The following is a 16,972-nucleotide window of genomic DNA, read 5'->3' on the forward strand; positions in this document are numbered from 1 at the left end:
TATTTATTAGGTAGGTACTAATATTATTTATAAATATAAATATTTAACTTAAATTGGAATACAGGAAAATGATAATTTTAATTGTAATCACCTTTTGTACAGTAATGGCCTTACTACAAAAACTTTAACCACTGTTTTACACTTGTCTAAAAAAAATGTGGCTCCAAAATGAACCATATGTCAACGTCATAATTTGACATTTTTTTAGACAAGTCTTAAACTGACGTTAAAAAGTTTTTGTGGTAAGACGGTAAATGTTTAATATATTATGAATTCCAGAATCCTGCGAGTGACATCCCTACTTTTATCACGGGCGTTTTGCCACAATCGGTGTAGGGCGCATAAAAGCGGTGCGACGAGCGGCGCGCGCGCCATTCGCTCACAGACCGTCGCGCGCGCACCAATGATCCTACCCGCCCGTACTATGTCGCCGCCGCACGGCGCGTTCCACCCGCCCGCGCACGCGCAACCCGATGAGGAACCCGTCTCCCGAACATACCAATACAGAAAAGTCATGAAACCAATGCTAGAGAGGAAAAGGAGGGCACGCATCAACCGCTGCCTCGACGAACTCAAAGACCTTATGGTTACCGCCCTGCAAGCTGAAGGAGAAAATGTCTCCAAACTGGAAAAGGCAGATATCCTGGAACTCACCGTCCGACACCTCCACAGCCTCAAAAGGAGAGGCCAGTTAGTGCTCAAACCAGAAATGTCCTACGCAGAACGTTTTCGTGCTGGATTTACTCAGTGTGCAACAGAAGTGTCTCAGTTTATTGCAAATGCTACGTTAGCTGCAAACGCTATGCAGCGCCAAGGCCCAGTGGATCCCCAAGCTGGAGCGAGGCTGCTGCAGCACCTCAGTAATTGTATAAGGAGGTTGGAGAATCCTCAAGTGGTACAGCCTCAACCGATTACACCGAGTGGGGTTGCGAGGCCAACGCCTATGCAGCCCATCGCACCCAAGCCAGCCCAGCACCAGCAGGCCGTGGTCCAAAGAATATCGTTACCAGAGCGAGGGCTGAAGAGGCTGGCGGAGCCGATGGACTCTGAAGCGGCGCTCGCGAAGCGTGCGTACGCGCCGCCCTCGCCGCCGCACAGCCCCGCCTCTGAGCCGGACTCCGCCCAGTCGATGTGGCGGCCCTGGTGACTGCTGCTCAGCTCCTCGCATGGACGTGTGACAACGTGTGATAATCATTTATGTTGTTGTTTGTTTCTATTAACGTTCCTAGAACTCAAGTGTGTTAACGAATTATGGGTTGTTCTCGCTTTGCTTGTTGAAGTTTTACTTTTTTATTAATTTAAATAAATTAAGGTTTTTTTGTTCAGTAGTAATCTGTTATTTTTGTATTCCTAACTTCAACGTCTTCCGCGTCGGTAAAGCATTTACTTGTCCGTTTAAGTACCACGTAGCGTAGTTAGCACCTAAGTTTACTGTGATAAATAGTTATCTTTTGATAGGACTTGTTAGGTTAGCGAATTCCTAGAGGATGTTTACTGTAGGCTAATGAGAAGATAATAAACAATGTTTGCAGGAATATTTGTTTTGTTTCGACACCTTTTACTAACAATGACATATACTGTCCCACAAATCTATTTAAATATCTATTCTATCTATAAATAGCTATACATTTATTTATATACTAACAATACCTTATATTGAGCAACTATTCTTCACTATATAAATCGACAATATTATTCCATTACTCCTATTAACTCGAGAAGATACACAAATTCATTTCTACCAGTATCGCAATAATTGCAATCTGCCGTCAATTAGTTCTTCTGTTCACTCCACATTTCCTTATCATAAGATGTAATTCACATCTTAATTAGATATTGCACTGCTTATACTCATAACTAAAGGTCTCATTTCCTTACAATCTCCAGTTTCATCACAAAAAATAATAACAATCCAAGCTAAAACAGGTCTTAGTGCACTTCACTTTCAGTCTAAATTGCATTGGCTTGCACACCTTCAGTGATCATGTGATGGAGTGGTGTTTTATTAAATATTCAAGTAAATTTCTTTGTGGTGTAGTTCACACGATACTCAGCGACCGTGCTAGATTTTATTACCCAAGCACCTATAAAATGAAGTCATTCCGGACCAACGACCCGCCTTGAAAACTGTTTGGTATCTTCGTGAAACATTTGAAGTATCTTGAAAATCATTTTCTTTAATAACTTACTTCCACCTTTGGTTTCACCCGCTTTTAATAAAAACTACTTTACGCACCCAGATAAATGTAGACTATAGCCTTCTTCGGTAAATGCGCTATCTGACACTAGAAGAATTTCTCAAAAAGGACCTGTCGTTTCTGAAAACTTGTCCGATTGGCGCATTCAAGTAAACATATTGCTCATTATTATAAAATTAATACATTGTCTATTCATTGCTATTTGTATATCTATTCATTGTCATGTCGTTGGTTCATGTGACGGAATTGTACCTTATAGCATCATATTATTTTCATATAATAACAATTAAGGCCTAAAACATGGGTATAAATACACACTATAAGACTCATATTGCAAATAAAGCAATTAAATAGTTTAAAAACAACTTTCCGCAGTACAATATAAACTATAAATAGCCTTAATTTGCATACACGTGTTTAAAATGACGTCTATATAAAAATAAATAATATTTTTTAATGTTCATAACTTTGAAATAGTGGACCATTTCGCGAAATGCTGTTATGGCTAAATTAGAGAACAACCTAAAATTAACCTTGTGTACAAGAGCAGTTGCAAAGCTTGCTGAAAATCTCTATGATTCATAATTACGAGTCCTCATTTTAAAGGTTAAAAAACCATATCGCCTAAATAAAATTAATAACGAAGTTGTTTAGCCAAATCCTAAATCATGTTTAAGCCATGACCAGTGACCATTTACCACCAGATTTGAGAACCGCTAACCCGTCAGAACTACGGAAATCATTAATAAAATTAGCGCTGATAAATAAAGCCGCTTCACAATCAAACAAACAGTATATTCAATTATCGTTGTGACCAAATCGAGCTCATCCGAAAAAGCTGTTCGTGTAACCAGACCTTTAGAAGGAACGATTACGGACGGAGACGGGGCGTAAGCGCACAGAAAATACAGAAGCTTGACTTTCAAAATGAGATTGTAAGATAGGTTTGATGGACATCTATACCTACTAATATTATAACGAGGAAACACATTTTTGTTTGTACCGAAAAGGCTCCGACTCTAAGCTAGACTATCCTTGAGTAACATACGCTGTATTTAGTCCCCGCTTCCCGGTGGAACTTCTTCCCGTAAAGTTTACGGGAAGAAGTTCCACCGGGAAGCGGGTGAAACCGCGGGAAACAACTAGTAGATAATATAAGTAAACTAGCTAATAGACAAGTAGACGGTGTATACCTATCGCTTACTAAGAAAATAGATAGAGATAAACACGCTGTCGGAATAAGTGATCAAAGGATTGCCGACAACCCAGTTACCTGAGACCTGTGAGACCCACGGAGTATTGAAAACATGCAAATCAAGCGATGTGTTGAAAACAATACTATTGTTTATGACAGTCGTTACGAGTGTTTTTAGTACCTACTGTTAGGCCGCTGTAAACACGGAATTGAACCGTTTGAAAAAACAGACATTTTCGTAAGTATGAAGCGTAGAATATTTATGCAAGTTTTTAAACCGGAGCAAATTATTTTTTTTCAAAAATCGGACTTCAAAATCTGCAGACGAAAGTTCAAACATTTTCACCCACAGTAAGCCTTCTGCACCTATAAATCCATTCGGCCCGCATGCGCACGAATTAGTCCGGTACAGTCTAATTGGAACGCTGTTGCGTGCGCGCAGCCGTGGGAAACGCCCGGTGAAAATACTATGGATCGCCGCAATTTGAGATTTAGTTACGGCTGTGAACTTTTTTTGATACCAAAATGATAATTTTGATGTGCGATGTGTCTACCTGTAGGCACGTTGTGAAGATGTATGGACCTATGTATGGAATCGCACGGTTCTTAAAAGTAGTTGCAATATGGTGAATACGTTCGGGTATGTTTTAAAGATTCATTGGTCATTAACAGATCTTTCCTCAACGGGAAACATACACGAGATATTTTTTTTAAAGGAGGATTATTGGAATGGACTTGACTATTTAATCGATAGTTAAACATGGCTGGTGAAATTGACTCCTGTGTTTATATACCTATCAAATAAAGAACAAAAAAAGTTTAGAAAGTGGTCGTGACCGGTCTTCATAATCATCTTGACATTAGACAATAATTGTTACACGATCTTGATAATTGCTACAGTCTCATTGTTAGCAGTCATTATCAATCAAGATGACCTCCCATCATACATGTTACACGCCTACTGTTTTGGACGATAGCAAAAATGATTTGATTTGGTTTGTATCTAATTAATGTACCAACTCGTTTGCAGCTCTTGTACACTAGCGCATTTTATCTCGCGCGTGACAAACCCGTAGGTATGCGCGACATCGCCAAATGAGTGTTGGCGCTTGGAAAAACCGAGCGAAAAATCCGCTAGTGTGAAACTGCTATAAGTAGTGATCTTGTAATTGTACCAGCTACAGAGGTGGATCAAGGCGTAAACTTGCCGTGGTCATCATCTTAGAGAGACTTCATGCATCTGAATACGATTGCAGATTTTCTTGAATATCTGGCGACCACTTTTAGCAAAGGCTTTTCAGCCGGTTTACTAACCATATTACCTACCCAGGTACTGGAATAATAATTATAAAAATCTGACGAATACTGGTACTGCACCTGCGCTTAAAACTGGACGGACTATGAGGTCAAAGATTGATGTTATATACATATTATTTATTCTTAGAGAATGTAGTTGTAGAAAAATAACATGTTTTAGAGTACAAAATAGGTGAATAAAATCACGAACTATAAATCTAGATTCGATATTAAATTAGATTTTATCTAACGCTAAGCACTAGAATACAAATTAACAAGTTTCTTCATTTAGGGTACCCGCACACTGCAAACTAAAGAGTCTCCCGACAGTTGACCCAATGTTGGCAAAAAAATCTTCATCTCCCGAGCCTTTTTCCAAATGTGTTGGGGTCGGCTTCCAGTCTAACCGGATTCAGCTGAGTACCAGCGCTTTACAAGGAGCGATTGCCTATCTGACCTCCTCAACCCAGTTACCCGTGCAACCCAATACCCCCTTGTTTAGACTGTTGGCAAAAAAAAATATTTTAAAGAAAATCTCATTCCAATCCAAGTTTTCAGTCGTGATACCGTCTAAATACTTTATCATTGTAATGTGCATACTACCATTCATCTTCATACTGATTCATCCATCATCCTCCGAGCCTTTTTCCCAATCATGTTGGGGTCGGCTTCCAGTCTAACCGGATTCAGCTGAGTACCAGTGCTTTACAAGAAGCGACTGCCTATCTGACCTCCTCAACCCAGTTACCCGGGCAACCCGATACCCCTTGGTTAGACTGGTGTCAGACTTACTGGCTTCGGACTACCCGTAACGACTGCCAAGGATGTTCAATGACAGCCGGGACCTACAGTTTAACGTGCCATCCGAAACACAGCCAATGGTGTCTAAGATATACTTAGAAAGTACATACAGACTTAGAAAAGTTGCATTGGTACTTGCCTGACCTGGGATCGAACCCGCGCCCTCATACTTGAGAGATTGGTCCTTTACCCACTAGGCCACCACGACTTTTACTGATTGTTAAACCCAAATAATCTATCGGACGACTAAAAGTGTGCAGTGTGCAGTCTCTAAGAAAAATAAAGCTGAATATCCCATGAATATCATATTAAAAGTTGACCATTTTAGCTATTAATTGCATGGGGTATTTCCAAACTAGTGGACTTGACCATCTATAATTATAAAGTGGTATTTCAAGTTACTTGCGTACAATACTTACACTATTTTTACTATTATAGTAAAACAGGACAAAAGAGAAACGAGTTAAACGTTTACTAACCCGGTTCTTACTTTGTAGGGGGAATTAAGAATGATGTGATCCTGTGAGTAGGTATCTTGTGTCACGCGAGTAAACATACCAAAATTTACCAAGATATTAGTTGCATATCTTGTAAAATGTCATATTCCATTCATTTAAGTGTAAAAATTATAATCTAAATTAGGTTGTATATTCATTAAGTGTGATAATAATCGAATCTGTGATACGCTTACCCACCCATCACTCAATCTTCTTAGCCTTTATACACTGGCCGATTTCCCGAGCAGAAAAACCAAAGGTGTGAGACGTTGTTATACCAACCTCGCCATCAGCCGATAAAGAGCTCTACAACACGAACACGAATAAAAATGGCTCACTAATTAAAATAAAGTCGTACACCATAACACTAATTAAGAAATTACTTTAATCAACCTCTTCACTAAAATGGCGCATTAACATTTTACCACTAGCCATTGTCTTGGACCATAACGGTACCATCCACCACCAGTTAATTTTGCATTTTTTGCAAAAAAAAGTAAAATAAATGTGGTTATCGAAAGTGCTGGACAGCTATAACAGGTTTATTACCATGGAGAACAAAATGAGTAGGTAGCGGACATGTCATCATGCGAAATCTCCTTAGAGAGTAGCGCGCCAAAATGCTGGTGTTCGGGGGACGAGGAACGTTACCAGCTACACTCTTATATGCCTTCTATGGAAGCCGTCTATTGTTTTCAAAATATTTCCAATCAATCAATCAATAGGATCCGATCTTGGACAGATTTGGCAGCTTGGTTTTTATTTGACAAGTAACCCGAACGCCTCGTTGGTTCTAATAATCGATCACGTACTTTGACTTACTTTGACATCTTCATCTTCCATATGGCATCTCCGCTATCTTTCCTTCCTCCGTGTTTACGACGGATTATTTTTGCAATAAAGGTCAGAAAAGACGTACGAATATGGTCATAATTATAAAGCCTATGCCAATAAAAGTTGTATTAACTTGTTTATAATTCAGCCAATTGTATATGTTTTTAATAAGTACGACTTAAGTTTAATTGTATAGTAAGTTTTATGGATAACGGTAAATTTGCTTTAGTGTGCTATAATGGAATTGTTTACCTTAACCATTGATCTTTAAAGGGGCAGCTTTTCAAGGGTCTATTTTTAAGGGGTAGTCTTATTCAAGACTAGACCGTTTTCCCGCCGTTTCACCCGCGTCCTGTGGAAGCATCTTCCCGTAACTGGATAATACATAGCTTATATTACTTGGGAATAGTGTAGGTTTCAAACAATGAAAAAATTTTCAAAACGGTTCCGTAGTTATCCTTTAGTGTACCTACAAACAAATAAAAACAGATTTTTTTCCTCTGTAGTATATTGTGAAGATAAATCAGTCAATCATTAAATTAAGCGACGCAAAAACGATATTCTCTATTTAAATATTTGTGATAATAATAAAATTTCATCATTCTCTTAATGCGGGATGCACGGTGTTAGTGTTAAATTAAGTTATAAAATTATTATATCTTACTTTTAAAGCACCATAAAAATATTAAGAGAAAACTACTTAGATAATAATTTACGCCTAATACAGGAAGATGACATAAATATATAATAGACTACGACATCAGCGGTTACACCATCAAGAGACATCAGTTTATGAGTTAAAGGAAATAATATAGACTGAGATACTAGTTAGTCATCTAGCTTTTTCCGCTTTGTAACTTATCATTTTTTATGTTTAGTAAAAAAGACAAGTTGAATGTTTAGGTGTGCGGGGATGTTCCAAAGAGGTATCGCAGACCTGGTACATACGGGCTTAAGAAGGAACATGATGGGTTCTAGTCAGTAAGAGGCTATCACTCCCTCACGCTCGCAGCAAGATGCATTCCCATCAAAAAAAGTTGAATGTTTACTTGTGGAGTTTACACTTAACTGTACCAAAAACAATATTACCTAAAAAGAAAGATATATATATTTTGACAAAGATGATTTCAACTTTTGTCCTATCAAAGTTGAATAATAAATAGGGAATAAATAGTAGCTTTCAATTAAATTTAACGCCTAAGGCGTTAAGTCCGCCATTGTACTATTTGTGCAAAAAGTGTCATAAATAAATAAATAAAATAAATTTAAACCAGTAAAATAAAATAAAATATACAATAACTACTTGCAAGAATTGTTTGTTGTAAGATCGACATTTAACAATAGACAAGATTGTTTGCGCAAAAACAACTGCATTTGATCGTGTGCCCGTCTCTTAACATCGCAACAAATTAATTACATAAAACAAAATAAGTAATTGTATGGATGACTTCCTATATCAAAATGTTTTAGCAAGCATGAGTAGGCATTGTCAGTTGGGTTCTACAGGAAACCTTTTATTCTACGAGAAATAAAAATATGTATTGATAATATTTTTAATACCAGTACAAAAGGGTTCCCTAAAATAAATATGAAATATTGAAACAATTCCATATATGAATCTTTAAATATTTTCTTCAGAAATAGATTAAGAGCCCTTGAAAAACTGGTTCCGCTTTCATTTGGCTTCCTTATATTGTAAGCCAGATTATAAAACAGAAATAATTCGTACCATTCATAACAAATTGTCCTACAGATCCCTAAAACCATTACCTATAAGTAACGAAAGCGTAACTCGACAAAAAGTAAAAGTGTTATTTTTTCCATTGCGTTACTTCGCTACGAATCTGCTTCTAGTTTTACGTAAGTCCCTTTCAATTGCTCAGATAGTCAGATGTTTCAAGCAATTTTGTTACTTTCCTACATTCTATTGCGATTTGAAATCGATATCGACAGTCGAGTATCGAAACATCACTGCGATGAGACGATAAAATGGTATTACTAAAGGTTTTATGTTGTTGTTTTATGTAATTAATCGAAGAAGTAATGATGATTTAATTATGGAATATGACAGGAAATTGTTTATTATCGAAATTAACTATTAGTCAACCATCTGCGTTCTCTGATTCTGTTAATGGTACTTACTCATACAAAATGTATGTTTGATCTATTCATCGGAAGAACGTCCACTGCTGGGCAAAGGCCTCCTCTAAGGCCCGCCACTTTGCCCGATCTTCAGCAGCCCGTATCCACTGCTTCCCGGCAACCTTGGCCACATCGTGCTCATCATCTGCCTAGCCTTTTTCCCAACTATCTTGTAGTCGGCTTCCAGTATTGCCGTATTAGTACCAGTATTTTACAAGGAGCGACTACTATCTGACCTCCTCAACCCAACTTCCAGTTTTCCAGGTAACGGGTTCATCTGATCGTCTGGTTATTCATAATTTCCTAGTCTTTTTCCAATTTTCACCTCTGGTCAAGAAAGAGAAGAATGAGATCTTTTACAAAACTAAAAGTCATAAGTAAAATAATTTCTTACCATAACTATTAACACTTATAAAATGTCCACATACAAACTTATCTTCAGATTACCGTTGGTATTTAGTTAGTGGGTGTGTGTAGGAGGCCCTATAATGTAATGCTTATTAAGTATTTATCAAACTAATCGTGAGAATTGATGCTTTTTCTTGAAAACCCATCGATTAGTGTTGCCCACATGACAATATGTCCGTATGTATGGCTTTCACTTACATGGTTATTAATTTTAAGTTTTTTTTTCACATTTATAGAATAGAATAGAAAGTTTATTTATTCAAGTAACATGACTCATAATATTAGTAAAAGACTTAATTTTATATTAGTAAAAAAAAAAAAAGAAAAACAAAAATATACATCAATTATTTATGTGCCATCCCGTGAGAAATGGCACAACAGCGATTCACATAAGAGCAATCCAGCCTATCAGCTATCATTTTTAGGACACTGTTGGAGCTGACCCGCACTCACCAGGGATGCACACCGTTTTCGCATTGTTGCATAGAAGCAATCCACATGAGCGTCAGCAAACATCCCTGATGCGCTACAGAAGCGTGGCAGCCCCAGCAGCATCCTAAACGCATTATTATACTGAACGCGGAGAGCGCTGTAGGACTTCCACGTACACCTGGCCCATAGGCTGCAGGTGTAAAATGTAGTGCAGTAGGCCCGAAAGAGAGTAACTTTTACAGCTGGCGAGCACCGTGCAAACCGGCGGACCAGCATGTTCGCTCTAATCGACAACGCTCTCCGCTCTCGTTCTACATCAGCATCATCTTTGAGATCGGGGGTCAAGATATGTCCCAAATATTTAAATTTGTAAGTCCTTATAAGGGGTTTTTCGTTCAGCTTAATTACTGGTATCGTATCTGGACTCCGACCACCGCTCTCAAATACCATAATCTCTGATTTGCTGCAATTGTATATCAGACCATGTGTTCTGGCATAATCTTCGCATTGGGCAATAAGCCTTCTGAGACCACAAACCGAGGCACTCAGCAGCACCATATCGTCCGCATAACTTATATTGTTTACCGAAACACCGTCTATAAAACAACCGACTCTAGTGCTGCTGAGCCCCTCGATCAACTCATTCATGTAAAGGTTAAAAAGCGTGGGTGAGGTTAACCCCCCCTGCCTCACGCCGCATTCCAACCCATACGAATGAGATAAGGTCCCAGCCCATCGTACGTTGTTGACCTGGTTTCCATACCAATATTTTAGAATATTCTGGATTTCTGTTGGTACTTTTAACTTGTCTAATTTTGCCCACAACACATCGTAAGAAACCAGGTCAAAAGCCTTGGAAAGATCCAGAAAGCAGGCATAAACTGGCGTTTCCCGCTCCGAATAATATGCGACAGTATGCTTAACACACAACACGGCACTTTCTGTGGATAATCCTGGCCGAAACCCGAACTGGTTCGCATGAAGTGTGACAAACTCATTAAGTTTTGTATTAAGCATACCATCAAGAACCTTTGAATTTACTGCAGCCAATGAAATGGGTCGATAGTTACCGCTGTCCGCAAGGTCACCAGTCTTATTTTTGACAATTGGGACAACCACTGTTCGCAACATCTCGCTAGGCAAATAGCTATGACCCATGCAAAGGCTATACAGCAATGCCAAGACTCTCGGCAGGTGTGGCCCAGCAAATCGAAGATGCTCAATGGGAATATATGGGATGATAATTTTAGTAATGGACTTTATAATGATCTGACTATTGGGATTAAGGTATTCCATTAAGTTTCTCTACTGAAAAGAGTTTCAGGTTTGGTATGGGTTTGTTTATTTTTTCGAACATAAACAAGTAGGTAATTAAATTGTTTAATAAATCTTTGAATAATTCAGCGAGTTAAGATATGCCACGCAATTTTTATAACCGCCCCAGTCTAGTTTTTACTATATTAAATAAAGTAAATTCTAAGTCTAAAAATAACGTAAATAAAATCTAAAAATAGGTATCTGAGATGTCAAACTTGTTGACCGAATGTTAGTTACAATGATTAACTTGCCAATCAGGTCTATTTCTGTTGGTCATCGTGCGTTAACCTAGCACGTGAGCTAATTTTAGACCTAACTAAGCATTGTTTTGCAAGTAATTGTAACATTATAATTAGTGAATACTTGTTAATTATTTGATAAAAACAATTGTTACTACCTATTTTACATCGATAATATTATTTATTGATTGTTTTCCGGGCCAAATTCTTACTTAAAGAAAGCATTTTACGTTCGAATTACCAGCTAAATTCTTATACAAAAATATATTGTAATGGCTACACACACACTCAGACAACAAATAAAACAACTCCAAACATATCATTACGGAAGCTTTTACTCTTGTTTTTTTACCCAACACCCGTTCATTCCATTTCTATTTGTCAAAGATAAGACATCTCAATTTCAATTACCGAACACATTGTCTGCACTCGTGAAAACGCAACATTGCACTCGCCATTAAAAAAATATTATAAAAAATAAAAAGTAATTAGAATCGTGACGACCTCTCGCTTCGGAGCAATAGACTTAATTGATTGTTGTAAAAAATGCGCCAAAACTGTGCTTCGATGGAAGCTGAGCTGATGTGTTTTTTGATTTTCGAACAGCCAGGGTTGGCCGAAGAAATAAGGCTGGCCAGACCGTTTCTTGGTGCAGTTAATTGTTGCTGTCAGCCAATACAAAAAAAAAACGCCAATCACAGCTGTCAACTGCACATAAGATTCGGTGACGCTCATAAAAGCATTTTATATTGGACTCCAGAGATTTCTTAAGTACTAATCAAGAGCTCTATGTTACAATAGCGGTGCTAGATAGGTAATATATTAGAATCTTCCCATTTATAGCATATCTTAACACGCAAACAGTGGCAATAAGTAATGCAGTCTGCTTTCAATTTCAGCTACCAACTGTTGGTACTTTCGTTTTCCTTCAAGCCACTGCCAAGGGATAACACATACCTACATAAAACCGATTACAAGGGGATTATATATAAATATAAAACATAGATTGAATTAACTTTCAATTATTCGGTACTAAAAATCACGTGTAAAATATGGCATTATCCTTCGGGTCTCAACCGAAGACGATTACATTTTACTTGCAGAAACCTGTATCTTCTGTCTCACTCCCCCCTACTCCCGAGTGCGCGCGCCACTGCTTGTCATTACGTGTTTTTGTGTTATCGGAATCACACCTACTTTCGTAACGGCTTTCAGTAATTTGAAAAATGGGAAAAAGAAAGCGGTCAAGGTCGAGAGATAGTGATTATAATAGTATTTTGCGGAAAGTTAAGAAGTTGGAATCAAAATTAAGGAAAAGACAGCGTTTATCATCATCGGAAGAAAGCGACCACGCGGTTCGTTATTATGATGAATATGAACAATACGCGGATATGCCAGGTAAATAAAAACCTTATTACAAGTGCATAATACTTATAAATTTGGTCAGTTTTCATGCAAAGTACAAATATAATTTAGTGATTACCAAGTACCCACAAATTGTAATATTTAATTTTGTGAGCAATTTGATCGTCGTAGTTAGCCATTCCTACATAATGATAAATAATCATAAGTACCCACTGGTAGCTCCATGTGCACCATGATGAGGAAATATTTACTTCACGTAAATCGTGTAAGTACTATCACTGTGAAAACTGTGTATTAGTTTTTTCTCCGCGTACATCGTGTCGAGACTTGTTCGTGTTCTCTCCACATTCGTGTTGAGGCTACTTCTCCACATAAATTGTGTCGAGGCTTTTATTTCTCCACGTAAATCGTGTTGAGGTGTTTCTTCTTTTTCTCCACGTAAATCGTGTTGAGGTGTTTTTTCTTTCTCCACGTAAATCGTGTTGAGGCAATTTCTCCACGTAAAACGTGTTGAGGCATCATCTCCATGTACCTATAGCATGTTGAGGCATCACTCCCACGCAAAGCGGTGTCGAGGGTGTATTTCCACGTTAACCCAGCATTTGCATTAATCTGATTGTCTGAGATCTGATTTCGTTTATTGTATTGCTTCCCCTTAGGAGAAGATACCGCAAATGAGGTCATAAACATCCACGATGATTCTCCGTCGGACCCAGCAGAACCAATCGCCGGACCGTCTACACTGGTTTCAGTGACGGCACCACCTACTGTGCCTACAGCAGAATCGGTAGCACCTGCGCAGGCTGGCCAGTCGATAACGATTGCAGAAGAAGCCCAAGCATCACCGACGGTAGATGAGAATATATTTACATTAGATCCAGATATTCTACAACTACTAGGCGAGGACCCTACCAATCAAAAAAATTATGGAGATAGTCTTCATAAAGACATTGCGTCAAGGTGGACGCATATATTAGTCAACGGGTTATCTAAGGAAACACAAATGGAGCTAATGAAATGCTACTTACCACCAGAAAATTGTCCCAACATGAAAGCTCCTAAATTAAATTTAGAAATCAAGGCAGCTCTGTCAGATGTTAATATTAAGAAAGATCTATACAGTCAAAGCAAACAAAATCAACTTGCTAATAGTCTTGCAGCTATAGGACGAGCTTTGAATTGGGCCTTGTCATCTAATAATACAGTACCTCAGGATATTATTAAATCCCTCAGCGATGCCGGTCGGCTCGTATGTGATAGCCATTATAAAGAGTCGCTATCTCGGCGTTATGCAGCGCTTAGTACTCTCAATAGAAGCATTAAAGATACCGTCAAAAATACAAACATCGATGAGCATCTGTTTGGATCTGCATTATCAGAACATATTAAGACCTCGAAAGCCATAAACAAGACTGGTTCTGAAATTAAACAAAAAATTCAGCGTCCTCAGTATAGGACCCTGTCAGCAACACAAACTAGGGGTGCTTTAAACTCGAGGGGGGCGCCGCCGCACGTAGCAGCAGCGGTCCAGCCGCGGCCGACCCCAGCACCGCGTCGACCACCGAGGGACCGCCGACAGGAGGCGCCGCGAGTCCGCCGCCCCACCAGCAACGCGCGGCACCAGACGCGGAGACGATAGACGAAGAGGACGTCAGACAGGTACCTGTTGCAGGCCGCTTATCATATTTTTATGATAAATGGCATGACATTACTAAAGATCAGATCATTTTGAGTTGGATTCAGGGGTAAAAAATACCCTTCATTGTAGAACCCTCACAAACATCGGAGCCACAAAATAATGCATGTAACTCGCAATCACAAATTAAAATAATTGATCAATGTGTTTCTCAACTACTAAGTGCTGAGTTCATATCACCTTGCGAGTTTTGTGAAAACCAGTTTGTATCGCCAATTTTCACAGTGCCTAAGCCGAACGGAACTCATCGTTTCATATTGAATTGAAAAGAACTTAATAAATTTATTAAAACTGATCATTTTAAAATGGAGGATTACCGGACGGCACTCAGACTATTGAATCGAAATGATTTCATGGCTACAATAGATATTAAAGATGCATATTTTTTGATTAGAATAAATAAACCTGACAGAAAAAAGTTACGATTTCGATGGAAGTCACAATTATACGAATTTAACGTCCTTCCGTTCGGCCTTTGCACAGCACCGTTGGTTTTCACAAAAATTCTCAAGCCCGTCTTAGAATACCTACGTTTATCTGGTTTTCTATCAGTCAATTATCTTGATGATTTTTTATGCCTGGCCAGCTCGTACTCTGACTGCTTAAAAAACGTCAGCAATACCTGTGCTCTTCTGGAATCTTTAGGGTTCATCATCAATATTAAGAAAAGTGTCATGGTACCTACTCAGACTTGTAAATTCTTAGGTTTTATCTTTAACACCACGGACATGACTATTAAATTACCAGACGAGAAGAAAATTCGGATAAAAAATCGAGCATCGGAGATCTTAGGTAAAACTAGATGTACCATTAGGTTTTTTGCCGAATTCATAGGACTTTTGACTGCCGCATGCCCAGCTGTCAGTTACGGCTGGATGTACACTAAATTGTTTGAAAGAGAAAAATTCTTGGCGTTAGATTATACAGACAACTATAACAAACTTATGAAATTAGAGGAAAGCCTTAAACATGATCTTTTATGGTGGACAAATAAAATTATGACTTCTTTTTCACCTATTCGTAAAAATGACTATTATTTATTGGAAATTTTCACTGACGCCTCAAGTACTGGCTGGGGTGCGGCATGCGGCAATCAATGTGCTAATGGCAACTGGTCATCAAACGAATTGGCCCTTCACATAAATGAAAAGGAGTTACAAGCCGCATTTTATGGGCTAAAAATATTTACTACTAACTTACAAGAATGCAATATTTTATTACGAATTGACAACACAACGGCCATTTCATACATAAATCGAATGGGGGGCATTCAATACCCACATTTAAATGATCTTGCACGAAAGATATGGCAATGGTGTGAGTCAAAAAGGATCTTCGTATTTGCATCTTATGTCAAGTCGTCTGATAATATTTTAGCAGATCGAGAATCTCGGCGAATCAATATCGATACGGAATGGGAAGTTTCAGATTATGTCTTTTCGCAAATTATCAAGTCCTTAGGGGAACCAGAATTTGATCTCTTTGCTAGTGCTCAAAATTATAAATGTAGAAGATACGCGTCGTGGAAACTTGACCCTTATTCTGAGGTTGTAGACGCATTCACAATTTGTTGGAAAAATATAAACTTTTACGCATTCCCCCCGTTTTGCTTGATCACAAGAGTGCTCGAAAAAATTATAACGGAAAAAGCAATAGGTATCGTTGTGGTACCTTATTGGCCATCCCAGCCTTGGTACCCTTTATGGTCCAGGCTTGTTGTATCCGAAAAAATGTACTTCGGACCAGATAAATTCTTACTACTTTCTCCTTTCAGAATTCACCATCCACTCCATACGAGTCTTATCCTGGTGGCAGCCAGATTGTCAGGCAATCAATGATTAAGCGCGGCGTTCCACCAGCGTCCTTAGACATAATGATAGCTTCCTCTGCAGCTAGTACTTTAAATCAATATAGTAGTTCTTTTAAATCTTGGTGGATATATTGTAAAGACAAAAATTTGGATATTTTCGAAGCTGATAGTTCCAAAGTTTTGTCCTTTTTAACATTAAAATTTGAAGAAGGTGCGAGCTATAGTAGTTTAAATACACACAGGTCTGCTTTATCAATTATATTAGGCACTCATGTTACGGTTAATGACTGTGTCAATCGTTTCCTCAAGGGCGTGTATAGGCTAGCTTCTCCAACTCCAAAATATAGTACTACGTGGGACACAAATATAGTGCTGAACTATCTTTCAACAATGTATCCCTATGATAATATTGATTTAGTTGATTTATCACACAAAACTTGTTCTCTTTTAGCAATTGCATCTGCGCAAAGGATGCAAACTATTAGTCTTATAAAATTAAAAAATATATCAAAACATGACAATGAAATTGTGATTAAAATTAGCGATTTAATTAAAACTTCAAAGCCCGGGGCTTGCCAACCACTCATCAGATTGCCCTTTATTCGCACAAACCCCAGTATTTGTCCGGCTCTGGCAGTTGAAACATATATTGAAAAGACCAGAGATTTGCGGCATAATTTGCCTGAGGAACACTTGTTTATTGGAGTGCGTAGACCTCATAAAAAAGTTTGTTCTCAGACGT

The 16,972-nt window shown here is 38.3% G+C and overlaps 2 protein-coding genes across 2 annotated transcripts; both read left to right on the forward strand.

The window, feature by feature from the left end:
- Window positions 1-279: 279 nt before the first annotated feature.
- On the forward strand, window positions 280-1,535 carry LOC124638921 (enhancer of split mbeta protein-like). The gene has a single exon (XM_047176075.1). The coding sequence runs from the start codon at window positions 404-406 to the stop codon at window positions 1,145-1,147; it is 744 nt and encodes a 247-aa protein (XP_047032031.1). The 5' UTR covers window positions 280-403; the 3' UTR covers window positions 1,148-1,535.
- A 10,981-nt stretch (window positions 1,536-12,516) lies between these two features.
- Window positions 12,517-16,297, forward strand: LOC124639053. The gene is made up of 3 exons (XM_047176272.1): window positions 12,517-12,757; window positions 13,384-14,383; window positions 16,195-16,297. The coding sequence occupies exons 1-2, from the start codon at window positions 12,586-12,588 to the stop codon at window positions 14,361-14,363; spliced, it is 1,152 nt and encodes a 383-aa protein (XP_047032228.1). The 5' UTR covers window positions 12,517-12,585; the 3' UTR covers window positions 14,364-14,383; window positions 16,195-16,297.
- Window positions 16,298-16,972: the final 675 nt, after the last annotated feature.

This window comes from Helicoverpa zea, chromosome 18 (assembly GCF_022581195.2).
Source record: "Helicoverpa zea isolate HzStark_Cry1AcR chromosome 18, ilHelZeax1.1, whole genome shotgun sequence".
NCBI classification, from domain to species: Eukaryota; Metazoa; Arthropoda; class Insecta; order Lepidoptera; family Noctuidae; genus Helicoverpa; species Helicoverpa zea.

Bases quoted from the DNA above. Each gene is read 5' to 3' on its own strand.
- LOC124639053 (XM_047176272.1), top strand. From the start codon at position 12,586: ATGGGAAAAAGAAAGCGGTCAAGGTCGAGAGATAGTGATTATAATAGT. The intron at 12,758-13,383 runs GTAAATAAAAAC...GCTTCCCCTTAG, and splicing joins ACAATACGCGGATATGCCAG to GAGAAGATACCGCAAATGAG.
- LOC124638921 (XM_047176075.1), top strand. From the start codon at position 404: ATGATCCTACCCGCCCGTACTATGTCGCCGCCGCACGGCGCGTTCCAC.